Raw genomic sequence first — 13461 nt, forward strand, 5'->3', positions numbered from 1 at the left:
GGCTGACATACATATATTATATTGTACATCACCATAAATGCACTGCCGCTGAATCATGTGTTTCATGTGGTATGTATTATTCTTTCTTTTTTTTTTTCCAATTTCCTGTACTCGACCTATGGTCTAACTGAGTAACAAGGTGCCCTTTAAACCCCTTGTGCCTTCATCCACGGATAGAGAGCAAGCTGCCCCTGCAGTGTGAACACTGCTACAGGAATACTCCTCTGCATGTTACATGAAGCAGCCTATGTTTTTACTGTTCTCAGATACTAAAATCTTTCACAGATATGTTTGCCATCACAACTTTTGAGTGCATTTCACAGTGAAGTACAGGAGTGCTACTTTGTTTGTTAAAGTGGAGCTGTTATAATTGAACGCCTAATAAAATCCAGAGGTTTTATGTCATTTCAAAGGATTGTCCCTGGATCTTTATTGCCAAAGAGTGAATGACAGCATACATGGCACACAGTGCTACCCAGTGGCCATCTCCTGTATTGTTTCCTAGAATCCACCTGCAAATGAAAATCACAGAATGCCATGTTATTGCAGTGAGCTGTAACATAGCGGTTTGTGTTTTCATGGATGTGTCAGTAGCTTACAAGGTTGGTAAAGCTAATTTAATTGGCTGATTGAACAGGACATCTTGGTACATAATTTTACATTGCTACTGCACTGGCTAATTTACATATTTATAGTACAATGTGACATCCCAATCTGATACGCCTCCCTGGGCATAAAAAGTATATAATTATGAAAACATGAACAGATATGAATACAATAAAATTAAATCACAGCAGAACCTGAAAAAACATGACAGAGAAGGATGAATGTTTTATGTGCTCCTACACATAAAAAAGCAACACGCATTCCTGTAAAAAACAAAAAAAAATTACCAACGGAAGAAGCAACAAAGACAAGTATAATTAAAAAGCTTATTTATTTCCTATTGACGTAGTACAGAGTTGGAAACACATATGATAAATTTGTATTGAGATATTTAATGTTTGGTTCCTTTGAAGACTTAATGATTCTGAATGTGCAGATGTCCATTAATGCCAGACTGGTAGGAGTCGGGAGCAGCTTTGTTTGCAGAATGCCCCGTTGGGGGGCTGAAGCATGCGATCCACATAAGGTACTATCACTGACAGGAGCACACGCACGACAACGCTGGGACTAGAACAAGCCCAGGCAGAGGAACGAACAGGGTTCTTTTTTTAAAAAGGAGACGAGGAAAAGAGAGAAAGGGGGAAGAGTCTTTGGGACATTATTGTACTGTGGAGATAGGAAGGCGGGGCGGGATGGAAGGAGGGTCATCGGAGAGCAGCGCCTTGACCGCGGTTACAGACTAGCGGCGATGGTGTAATGGCGGCTCTCCAGAAAGCTCTCTGCATACTGGACTCTGGAACGCAGTGGCCACAGAGTGTAAGGTGAGCCGGATCCCGCACAGTTTGTAACAGAATCTAACTGTCGTCTTTTCATTTTCTGGCGGTGAGAACAGCGCCCCCCCCCCTTCCCACCGGTCCTGATGCAGTCTGACGTCCCAAGTATTAAGGAAAATAGATTTCGGTGTGGTCAGAGTGGACACAGAGCAAAGCCAAACAAGGAATTGGAGAACTGACTGAGGCCTGATCACACTCCTCTGCAGATGGTGAGGAAATAAATTCTGTTGCCAAAAGCAGAGCTGTAAAAGCACGAACATTATGATTTCCCTTTTTAAATCCCAAAAACCCTTATCATGTTTTCTCATAAAAATAAAAGATAATAAGAAAATAACACTTTACATTCACTTTACATTCTTATGGTAGATTCATAAACCTTACAAAATCAAAATAACTACTGACAAACAAGCTTGCGTCATACATAATACATGATCTATGATGTTATGTCATTAGCGGCATAATATCATTTTTTAATATATATAAAGTTATGACAGTTCATTTAAGCCAGTTTCATTTGCATATGGTTGTTAAAAGGTCCATGGTCACAATTTCAAACTAATTAAGTTATAAATGTTTTGTACGGTCTGAGTGTTAGACAGAAAATGTGTTTAAAAATTGCAATGCTGCTATCTTGAATTCAACAAGTTTAAATGGATGTCTGCAGATGTCTTTCATATAACATATTTACCTCTTATTTTAGCACATCCATTAAAGAAGGGAAGAAAAACAGAAATGGACAGATTAATGCTGATATCAGTGTCTGCACTGAAATTAATAACTGTGAGCCTTCTCGGTTTCACACACTACTAATTATTTAAAGGGCTTGCACCAACATACAAATTTTCCCTGCCATTTCATTACTGTTTGGATGATTTATGAATAAATGAAATATTCAACTGTTTCATACATATTCAGAATGGTAATCCATAGAGTATGTATATAGAACAGATAATTGCATGTTACACATGATTTGTTTTATAACAAACCAAATCACTGTGGAGGATATGTCAACATAAAACTTTGGCGTAAACAATCACCAGGTCTTATCTTACCCGCCTCACACACACACACAAACATATGTATTTATTTGTGTTATTGTGACATACTTTATCCTGATGATAGATACTGCTCAGTGGTTACCACATTATCTACATATTTTATTTCCATCAGCTAATAATTATTGATCTCTAATTTTAGAGATTGAATACCCAAGCTAAGCATGTCCAGTTTTCATAATAAAAGCGAACCAGGAATTGGATGCAAACAGCTGCACCCAGTATATTCATAAAAGCAGCGTTTTGTGGTTAATTCTGTTGTCAGATGTGAACATCACTGGAGTTTCTCAGCATTGAAAATGCTTGCTAAAAAGAAACAAACAGACCTACAGTTCATTGGTTCATCCCTTTACAGGGTTAGCATAAAACACTTGCAAAATTCAAAACAAACAAGTGAAAAAACTTTACATTTTCAAAATACGAAAAGTAATTATGCACACTGCAAATCAAAAGGCTAGGACAAGCACACTAGTTCCAAAACGTAGTCTAATTTATTACATCAGTGTCGAACTTAAAGGTGCATGTGACAGAATAACTATATACAAAAGAAAAAAGGAACTAGAGAGCAAATGTTTCGGCTAAATGCTTTCATCAGTGCGTTCATTTGCCATTGATAAGTATACAGCCAGATGCAACAAATGGTTTACATACTACATGCTGGTACAAGTATTCCAATAGCCAATCAGAATAAGCCAATTTAATCCATACCAGGATGATGCAAGTACATCCCCCACCAAGCAGCCCAGCCCACACAATCAGTACAGGAAAACAGAGGGCGAAACATTCAAAACAAATATAAAATAATGATTCAAACAAAAAATGCAAACAGATCCGCATCAAAACTATACATAATCATTAGGGTTATAATATTAACCCTTCAAACACTACAGTACAGCACACAACACATAATAATAAAAATAGATAAATTGCAGATGACATAGAACCCCTCACACATATTGGCATTACTCTAAGCGCAACTAGCATTCTCTTCTTATTTTCTGAATAACAGTTCAAAAATACAAAATTAAGAAGTGAACAAATATCAGGGAAACAAAAACAAAAGACTAACTCAAAATATCAAAAGCTAAACATGACAAAATGGCTTTTGCTGCAACAGGATAAGGTACACCAGTTGAAATGATACAGGACCGAAAAGTGCTCTTAATACGCAAAAGCTATTCACAGGGTTGAGCTAACAGAGATATGTTTTTAGTAAGTAAATATTCTACACAGCTGAGCTCTATGTTTTAGTGCTCAAGTCTTATGGCTTTATTTTATTTTGTTCAACAATCTGTAAACACACATACACACATGTTGTTCAGTCAAATGTTGTAAACCAAATCCTGTAACAATATAGACAGTATTGTTAAGCAGGCACAAAACACAGGTTTAGAATACAGTAGACAAAGGGGACTCCAAGACTTGAGGAAGCTGTGGTGGAAGTGGTGTTCTCTTAATTTCCCCCTTCAGACTACTGTTATAAGCTTGTTTACCAAGACTAAATACCAGTAGTAATGTTGAAGTAATGTAGGGTAGCTAAGACAAATCAAACAAAAAAGTAAGTGCATAAAAAATATTCTTAAAAAATTTTGAAATTCTTAAAAAAAGGGAGAATCTCAATTCAACCATGTGGTTTGTCCATAAAAATGCAAATATTTAGCAATTTCCCATTTCTTTAGCAGTTTCACAATAGCAGTGATAGATGAAAGTTGTTATTTTAATTATAACATAAATTAATATGTTAAATGTGTTATTCTAACGCTGGAAAAAATCATAATAAAAATCAACCATTATTTCATAAATATCATTATTTTAAAATGCAGACAGTAACACTGCCATACTGCCCGGCTCAGATGATGTATGAAACAGGTGAATAATGGAATTTCTAATCACTTCACCTTGGAGCCCCCAATGTGCAAGACAACTGCCATGTTTACTGCTGTTTATTGGAAAAGAAAAAAAAAAGATTAAGTACTGAACAAACCAAAATTAAAAAACACAATGAAAATTCACAAAAACATAACAAGCATGCAGCAAGATTATCATCCTACATTAATTCACACACAGCACTAAACAATACTCTTGTTCACATGTAGTTCAGGCATGGATAGAGTCTGAATATTACTAATTATATTATTTTTGTACATTCTTTCCCATACCCATTCTCAGAAAATACAGATTTATTTCATTTAGAAAATATACAGTCAGTGCATCTTTTTTCTTCATTTTATTATTAAAATGACAAATGGCACGCACTTACACAATATATCTTTCCTTTGTCTTCAAAACATGCTGCTATTTACAATATTGTATAGAAACATGCAGTATTAACAAATATGATCTATGTATATATAGGCAAAATTACACACCAATGGATTTTTGATTGCTTGCATGTTCTATTTTGTTCTATTTTCCTACTTGCTATGTTTCTGGATCAATAGAGGAAAGAGATGACATTGAAATATGTTTGGTCTTTCTGAGAGAGCTTTGATGTATAATTTTTGCACTGTAATTATTTAACAACTGTTAGTGAAGGTATGGGGCAAGGTTCTTCCAATTGATTGGCCATTTGTCAAAACATAAGTCAATCATTATGCTGAAATGACGTCTGGAATAATACTTTCAACAATATTTCAGCTGGCTCAAACAAATCACACTGTTCAAACGAATTGCATCCAATTTAATCTCATCAATATTGTACATACAGTAATTTGAGTTGTACAACAATATTGGAGGGAATGTTAATGCAGAACGCAAGATATAAATACAGATGTTTTTAAATCAATGGCGATCAGTTCAGGGGCTCAGCTGATCTATGTTCAAAAAGAAAGTATCCGAAGAGTTTTTGTTTGCCTTCCATACTTATAGTTGTCCATATTTATATGGGGAAAGGTCTTTATAAATTCTCTAAGAATGCAGCCCCCCCATGCTTGTTCACCAGTTTACTCATTTTCAAGGGGATCTTAATGCACAGAAAAAGGTAAGATTTCACAAACTATCTGGCCTCAACCAGTGTATTCACATCTGCATCAGTTAAATCAATTTTGTAGATACAATTTGAGTGTGCTGGACGCGATAAACAATCATTTTTTTCAGTATTTTATAACTTTTTTTATTTTTTACATTTTTAATTTTATTTTATTTTATTAATAAAAATAAACTTATTCAGTGAATGGGCTTCCTGAAAGCCAATGAAATAAACATTAGGGCTCCTGTCAGACTGTGAGGAGGAATAAATCCAAAGCGTTGATGGTTTTCAGAATTTGCAGATGTTTTTTCAGCACATTGTATGAACATAATACAATATCAGAAGGAGGTGAACTACATTGCTTAGGACCAACCCATCCCTTCAAGCTAGTGCGACAGGAAAGGTAAGCAAAACAAGTTTTATTCCGACAAGCATTGATGCTTTCTCTATGCATAGAGGGACTGCATCTCTTGAGCAACCTGAGGATTTCAGTTGAGGAAATGACTACTTCCCAGTCACAGGCCAGATGTTTGTATATATTATCCACACAAGTGCCACCTTTGACCTTGGCTAGTGCCAGTATTTACATAAAAGCACAGCATGCAAGCTGTTCCCTGGAACTGAGCAGCATATTATAATGCATTCTCCCCAGGACACCAAATTCTCAGACAGACACTGTGAAAAAAATGTCAGGTGAATTGAATACAGGGTCTGCAGAAAGGCATTTAAAAAGCATGTTTTAAAGGCAAATTCATAAGTATTTCACTCTCATCCTTTCCATGCACATTCAATAAAAATGAGCAATCTTTGGCCAGACTGCCTTGAGTACCACACAATGCAGATTCAAGATGATTCAGCATAACACCACGCATAAGAAAAACAATTGCAGCACTTTTTGAACAAAAAATTACCCTATAGTGCAATTCAGTTCAGCAGTTCTGTAATTCACATTTGAAACACATATAACAGTACCTTCTTTTTGACAATCTCCATCCAATCAAATAATAAATATGAAACATGAATAAAAAATAAAAAATGCATGTGTATATTTATATTAAGGCATAGCCTGCACTGTGAGATAATTTAAAAACATGACAGCTGAATCAGCAACAATAAAAACATGAAAATGTTATAAACCATTCTAGTAATATACATTTCAAATGACCTATTCCTTAGTTTTGCTCAGGCAACAATTGTATTACTTTTTGCCTGAACAAAAATAAAGCTTAATATATTTTTTGTGTATCATGTTAAAACAGAATTCAACACGTATTCAACTGTAAAGTGCTTTAGGGTGAGGTCCCATTGATGTGAAATAAAAGAGGAAAAGGAAAACAATTGCATTGTTTCTTTGACGTAAAATATTTTTTCACATCTCATGACTTTGCAAAAGAGTTGGTTCTCTTGGTAAAAGGGATGCATGGATTTGTGAACCAGTGAGTAAATAGGCATAGCTTTGGATCATAATTTGAAACTACAGGTGCTGATACAGTATGTGGTAGATTGCAGGCAGTACAATACTGTAGATGCCTGTTGAGCTTCATGTTTGCAGTTTCCAATGAAGGTTATATGGAAGTTAAAATTGTGGAAGACACAGTTGCCCAATAAATACTCAAAATCATGAAGAACCCACCTTGTCTCAAAACAGATATCTACATCAGAACAATGGACACATCAGTATTTAGGGCATCACTCGAGTAGGGAGCAACAGATATGCTACTACTTACAAATATGCCGTGTAGTTCTCATGCACCATTTAACTAAACTGTTAAATACTTTAGGTTACGCTAAGAAAATGAAACACGCTAATGTTCGAAGCTATACAGGATTTGCGTTTCAGGTCAGGTGAGCACTGAGTAGCCACTCATTGGATATCATTGCAAACCTTTCCCCCCCAAACCATATGGACTGTTACACTTAACAAAGAATGGTGTTTGTCTCACTGAATATTTCACAAACACTGTACCTAAGAATATGGCTGAGGAGAAGGAAAAATAAAACACTAAAGCTTTGATTTAGATGACATGGTCAATCCCATATATTTCTTGTCCCCTATGCCTTATTCATCCCAGGAAAGGACTGCAGACATGAATCAGGCGTGTATGATAGCTGGTTTATATGGGGGTATGCCAGGCACCTTATGAGTGCCCCCACCAGCATGCTGTTCCTGAGGACCAAGCCCCAGGCAGCCGTTTAGCATACCGTTTATGAAGGAAAGGGAGCAGAATGGTGAAGATGCCATACATACCTCTATACCAAATAAATGCCTGTTTTTCCCCAGATATCATTTGCAACTGGGTTCCTAATTTAGTGCCTAAAACTCCCCCTCCTCAGTTGCAAATGAGCAATAGTGCAGTTCACTACCTCTGAAGCAACATGCCTTTTTAAAGGTACATTACAAGTTATCCAATATAAATACTTTCCCTATTCACTGTACAGTCTTTCTGCGTATGGAAATTGCTGAGGTCTATATAAAAAAGGTTTCAGTTGTTAGTCACTTAACTTTATTTTTTACATTTTTTGTGGTTGTTTTTGTTCAGCTTTTGTTTGATTTTTGTTGGTAATCCATGAATGCCATGCAGTGTTGGATATCAAGTTAGTCGGTTAGTAGGTTAGTTGGGTGGGGGTGGGGGGTGAGGGTGGAGGTGTGAAGTGGGGGGGGTTACTTCTTCCCAGCCAGGGCCGCCAGAATGGCATCCACCTCCTCCTCAGGCTTGAGCGGGTGCCACTGGGCAATGGGGCGTCGAGGGTTAGCCAGCATGTCGGACCAGTGCCTCAGCTCTGTGCCCGATGCCTTGCTGCCAACAAAAATCTTGCCGATGGCATCATTCTTGCCAATCTTATCATAGTCCAGCACTGTGACCACAGCTTGGATTTTCTAGAGTAAAATGAAAATAAACATCTTCATTTAATTGCTTTTAACAAAAGATATACACCTACATCAAATCTGGTGGAAAATATGAGATACTTGAGACACATCATTCTGACTTTGTCATTAAGGTAAAGTGGCCCTTGCTTATCTAAACACTAAGTATCTACAGTGGTCCGAGCAATGTAATTGCAGTGGGCATGTACACTGTACTTAAACTGGGCTCTGTAGGTTTAAATTTAATATTATAATTGTGTAGGGAAGAAAATTATCTACAAGCAAATGAAATTGTGCGCTGTAGCGATATATAGACACGCAGTAGTTTCTCTGTACCTTCATGCAGGTATTTGGGCCACTTACCGTAAAGTAGGACAGTTAAATTCCTGATTTCCATAAAAAGAATACAACAGTACTAATATTGGAACAGTGTACTGTACCTGCATCTGCTCCAAAGGAATTTCAAAGCTGAAGGATTCATTGTAGTAAGGGTTCAGGGTGTTCTTCTTCACTGTGGTCTTCTTCTTCTTCAACCTCTTACCATTCTGCAGAAGGTGGATCTTCACATAGGGATCTGCACAAAGACCAGCCAATGGCTACATTAATCATTTCCCCCTCACATTTCTGTGATGCAGCGCCTTGGAATTATGCTTCCAACAAATCCCACAATTGTATTTTTGCTGTAACTGGCTGCTTCAACTTAGGTTTGTTCATAGACTTTGTTTCCTAGACTTTTCTGAAATGGTGCAGTGCGTAATGGTGCTTGGCTGTTTGCTCACCTGAGAGCCCGCCCACGTCCATCTTCTTGAGGTTTTTCGCTTCCAGAATGCAGATGGTGAGTTTCCCAGCTGTGGGGACATAGCGGAGGGAGATGCAGATATCCCCCAGCTTCTCTGGCTGTGGGAGAAACGAGCACAGAGTGAGAGTTTTACACACACACACAGACACACACAGGCATACATTAACTACACACTCACATACACGCACATGCAGGCAGGTCCAGAGAGGGACCAAATGTTATCTGTTAGAGTTGAATTAACACTGAACATTTTACTGTGTACGCACTCACATACACGCACAAGTACACGTACTGTACTGCACATACACAGTACACCCACACACCGGACCAGTTCAGAATTCGACCTAAAATATATATATGTAACCCAGGTCTGAAAATGATAGAGACAATGAGATGATAAGTGCGAATAAATCAGTGAGAAGATAAAGTGATTACCTCTTCTTTTTCTACACTCTCCAGATCTCTCCACTCCTCGATGGGCTGGCCCAGATCAATCTGGTTCATGGCGATCTTTACCTCCCCGATGATGTCATGTTTGGAGAAGCGGTCAAAGTCGTAGACGGACATCACAAGGGTTTTCCCCCCAAGCTCCTGGTAGGGAATCTGGAGTACAGACAAGAGCAAGCAGTGAGCCATGGCTGCAAAAATCATTTCCATTTCATTTTTTATATTCATTTTGCTAAATGGAGATTTTTACCCTGTTCAACCCCTCCAACAGGACCACCATTCAGGACTGTCTGACAATTTGCTCTATGTCAGATTCCCTGTGTGTGAGTGCACTGTTCCTCCCAGAAGCAGCAGAAAGGCGTTGTTCTTGATGTCCTTATGATCGAGCAGCCATGTTGGCATAGGGCAGGATGAGTTGGGGGGTGGGGGGGGGGGGGGTGCTATCCTTATCTAACTAGTGTAGAGGCACCATTTTATTGTCGGCCAAACATGGCTGTTCATGCACATGCTTCGGCTGCTAATGCACCCTGAACCTTGTTGATAATGGGCCCTGGTAGCAGCTGCTTGCCTTGCACACACCATGAGACTCCTGTCTCAGGGATGATCTAGAATGACTCATAGAGCATGAAGAAGACGGCATGACATCAGGTCTCACAGAACGACTGCTCCACTGACTTCAATGGGGAAACAGATTTGAATAAAATAATTAATTTGTCATTCAACAGTGGCAATACACTTTGCCAGGATATAATGTGAGTATTTTGACAGTCTTTTGGGAGGGTCATTGACAAGGTACAGTGCTATATTAAAAACAACTGGGATTTCAAAATGTGCATACGCCTACAGAATTTTAGCAGACATGGGTCAGTAAGCCTATGCAGTGGTCCCAATTTCAATATCCTGAGATTTATTCATTATGGCACGTAGGCAGTAGGTATTAAAAAATTATTTAGTGATGTTAGTAATTTTGTCAGATGTATTTCATAAGGTATTGAGGTTACAAGTTATCATTGGCATTTAAAATTCAAAGTAATGAACAGAATGCAAAACTTCAAAATATGTTTTATGCTTTTGTCAAGTGTATGGGTATATGAATGTAGCTAAAATAGGCTACAGTTATCATTATAAACTTAGACAGGCTACAGGAAAACTAGATCAAATAAATTGGCCCAATACTTCATTATGGTGAACTGTCAAAATCATGCATCTGTTCAGTTTCAACAAATATTAAATAATAAATTGGGAAAAATGCTTCATTCAAATGAAACTGAAATTTTAAATGGAGAAAACCTAAACAATAAAGATGTAACAAATTTAAGTAAAAATGTTAATTTTATCCAATGAAACATTTTTTTCAGAGTACAAGGTGTTTTTAGTTTGGTACTGCCACAACAAAAAATAGCCTAAAGGAACATATCTCTAGTTACTGTATGTAGCAAAGGTCATTACTCTATGTTATCATACCAAACACCTAGCTTGAAAGGTAGCAGGCTCATCGAAGTATGTAATTCGATGTAAAGTGAATGTTAATTTGGCCAGGGATTTGGTATGATTAACAGGAAATCAACCAGCAAAGTTTAAATAACCTAACTAATGTTCACTACCTTGACCATGGCACTGTTATGCTGTTGACTGCATTACTGAATGTCCTTTAGAATGCTTCCTGCCACTCCTTTTTCTGCTCTGGCTCTGTAGCCTCATTTGGTCTTTTTTAATTCATATTGTAATTATTTTAATCTTTTACATCTATATAATAATTAACAGTACAACAACTCTTCATCATGTCCATTTCCCCATATAATTAATTGATGGAATTTTGTGTTTTCCCCCCTTCATCTCAGGTTCTAAGGATCTCTGAGCGAGGTTCCCCACATGACTAATTCCATAGATCTGTTAGCACATCCACTGTACAGTATGCCATATACTGCAATAATATTTCAGCAGAAGCATATTACTGAATCGCACAATCAGCACTTGGAGAATTATTGATTCACATGACACAGCCAAAAAATATGAAAGTGCACACATTGGGTGATATATATTGTTCCTTTAAATGTTATGAGCTTCCTACAGTTTAGCTCCACAGGACTGGATATAAGCAGGTTTTAGAGATCTCAAAAAGTATTGTTCAAGGTCAGCGCCTTTGATTCGTTCTATGACGTATGGAGTAGTTACATACATAGCAGAGCATTCCAAATTGCATCATGTTAACCCCAGACAGCACAGAATGTGACTTCCTTATGGACAGCTGACTTTGTCTGTACAGAAATCAGGAGGGAAATGTAGGGGGGAAATCTTGTAAATCTCACCTTAAAGTAAGCGAGTGCTAACAAGTCTGTCCTATGTGATATTGCATAGCCACCTCGGTACAGTGCCTACATGCATATGAAAGGCATATTTACACTTCCCTCTCTAGTAGGGCCCATAGCATCCAAACCCCCATAGAATCTCCTATGAGACTGCATTCAGATCTCCTCTAAGACATCTGACGTAAAGGTAAAAATTCACTTGTCTTACTTAATGCAATGCATTGGACATTAGTACACACACGAGAAGAGCAAATCTGTCAGCTTACCTTGAATACGAAGGACTCGTTGAAGACAGGGTTGAGAGTTTTCTTGTGTACTTTGGTGTCAAACTTCTTCTTCTTGTCGGGCAGGATGAAGACCTTCACGTAGGGGTCGGATGTGCCGCCCGCGTCCATGGAAATGAGGTCGGCAGCCTGGAGGATGCCCACGGTGAGCTGGAAAGAGGGGCCAAACAGGTCAGTGAGTCTGCCTGAGAGAGAGAGCAGGGAGAGGGCATCTCCTGCCCTTGGATGCTCCATTCTCTCTTCACAAGACACAGAGCAAATCTCCACTACACAAACTTGATTTATGTCCTCTTTAAAGGAAAAAATAAACTTTGAAGGAGAAATATAAAGACAATGGCTTTTTTATACTGAAGATTACTTGAGATAGTTGGGAGGATCAATCTGCAGCAGTGTCATAAATATGTCATGCCGCTTAAAGACAGGACACACTTTCAGAACATCACTTCTTTCTGTTTATATTGCATATAGGCCAGTGTTTTTTTTTCTCTCAGAAATTTATATTAGCCCAAGACTTCATCTTTTTCAAAAAAAATGAAAAAGATAAAACAAGACAGTCTGTACTTTAAAGTTTTTTCAATTAATTTTTTTATAAATTACTACTTGTCCAGCCTTACTTTACAAGTTGTTACTTTTTTGTTTGGCTCTCTGAATTACATCAGACAAACTAAGCTGGAGAGGGTAACAGTACTGAGTATTAAGAGTTCCTGTAGGGAAAAAACAAAGAACCACAAAACAATTTTATGAAGAGCAGACAGTCCAGAAAGGAGAAAGAACAATGGTCCTTCCGTAATTTATTCTGATTGTTCTGCAAGAATTCAACACCCCCTGGAAGGTCCTCTTTTTTTCCCACACATACCTTGTTGTCCTGGAAGTCATAATCCAGGGAGTACTGCAGCTTCCCAAGCTTTTCTTCCTCTTTCTCCTCTTCCTCCTTCTCATCTCCAGTCAGCCCTGTCTCTGCATCATCGTCATCGTCGTCATCCTGTTGTTTCTGCAGCGGTAGACCAGAGGGACAGAGGGGGGGGTCAGGGTTCAGAGGTCACTGCAGAGGCCCGCACCACCGCATGCTGCGCAATTGGAGTTCCTCTGCCAGGTCAGTCACAGCACCTACCTGCCAATCGTCCGGCTTACCTGACTCCGCCCGGGTGCCAGGACACTCACGTGCTGTCACTAGCGCAATCATTTGGTGATGGATGCTTGCAACATGACTTGATTTCACACTTTCCTTAGGTGACACATTTTGGGATATTCAATGTATTTGTTTGGGTTTTTTTTTTTTTTTTACTTGGGTGAG

At 38.2% G+C, this 13461-nt stretch overlaps 2 protein-coding genes across 11 annotated transcripts in view; one reads left to right on the plus strand and one right to left on the minus strand.

Moving 5' to 3' along the window:
* LOC135234362 (protein phosphatase 1 regulatory subunit 12B) overlaps positions 1 to 412 on the plus strand; it is a 39297-nt gene extending 38885 nt beyond the window's left edge. For all 7 annotated transcript variants that reach the window (XM_064298899.1, XM_064298900.1, XM_064298898.1 and 4 more), the window contains one exon: positions 1 to 412. This exon is cut by the window's left edge and continues 1000 nt beyond it. The gene's annotated coding sequence lies outside the window, so the exon portion shown is untranslated.
* Positions 413 to 918: 506 nt separating this feature from the next.
* LOC135234361 (synaptotagmin-2-like) overlaps positions 919 to 13461 on the minus strand; it is a 101254-nt gene continuing 88711 nt past the window's right edge. For 3 of the 4 annotated variants that reach the window (XM_064298892.1, XM_064298889.1, XM_064298890.1), the window contains 6 exons: positions 13024 to 13158; positions 12150 to 12317; positions 9563 to 9730; positions 9108 to 9225; positions 8769 to 8902; positions 919 to 8340 (listed from right to left, as the gene is read on the minus strand). In XM_064298892.1, coding sequence (XP_064154962.1) covers positions 8125 to 8340; positions 8769 to 8902; positions 9108 to 9225; positions 9563 to 9730; positions 12150 to 12317; positions 13024 to 13158 — 939 coding nt within the window. In that variant the 3' untranslated portion in view covers positions 919 to 8124. The remainder of the gene's footprint in view (positions 8341 to 8768; positions 8903 to 9107; positions 9226 to 9562; positions 9731 to 12149; positions 12318 to 13023; positions 13159 to 13461) is intronic. The other variant, XM_064298893.1, reaches the window with a different exon arrangement.

This window comes from Anguilla rostrata, chromosome 11, assembly GCF_018555375.3.
Source record: "Anguilla rostrata isolate EN2019 chromosome 11, ASM1855537v3, whole genome shotgun sequence".
Taxonomy (NCBI): Eukaryota; Metazoa; Chordata; class Actinopteri; order Anguilliformes; family Anguillidae; genus Anguilla; species Anguilla rostrata.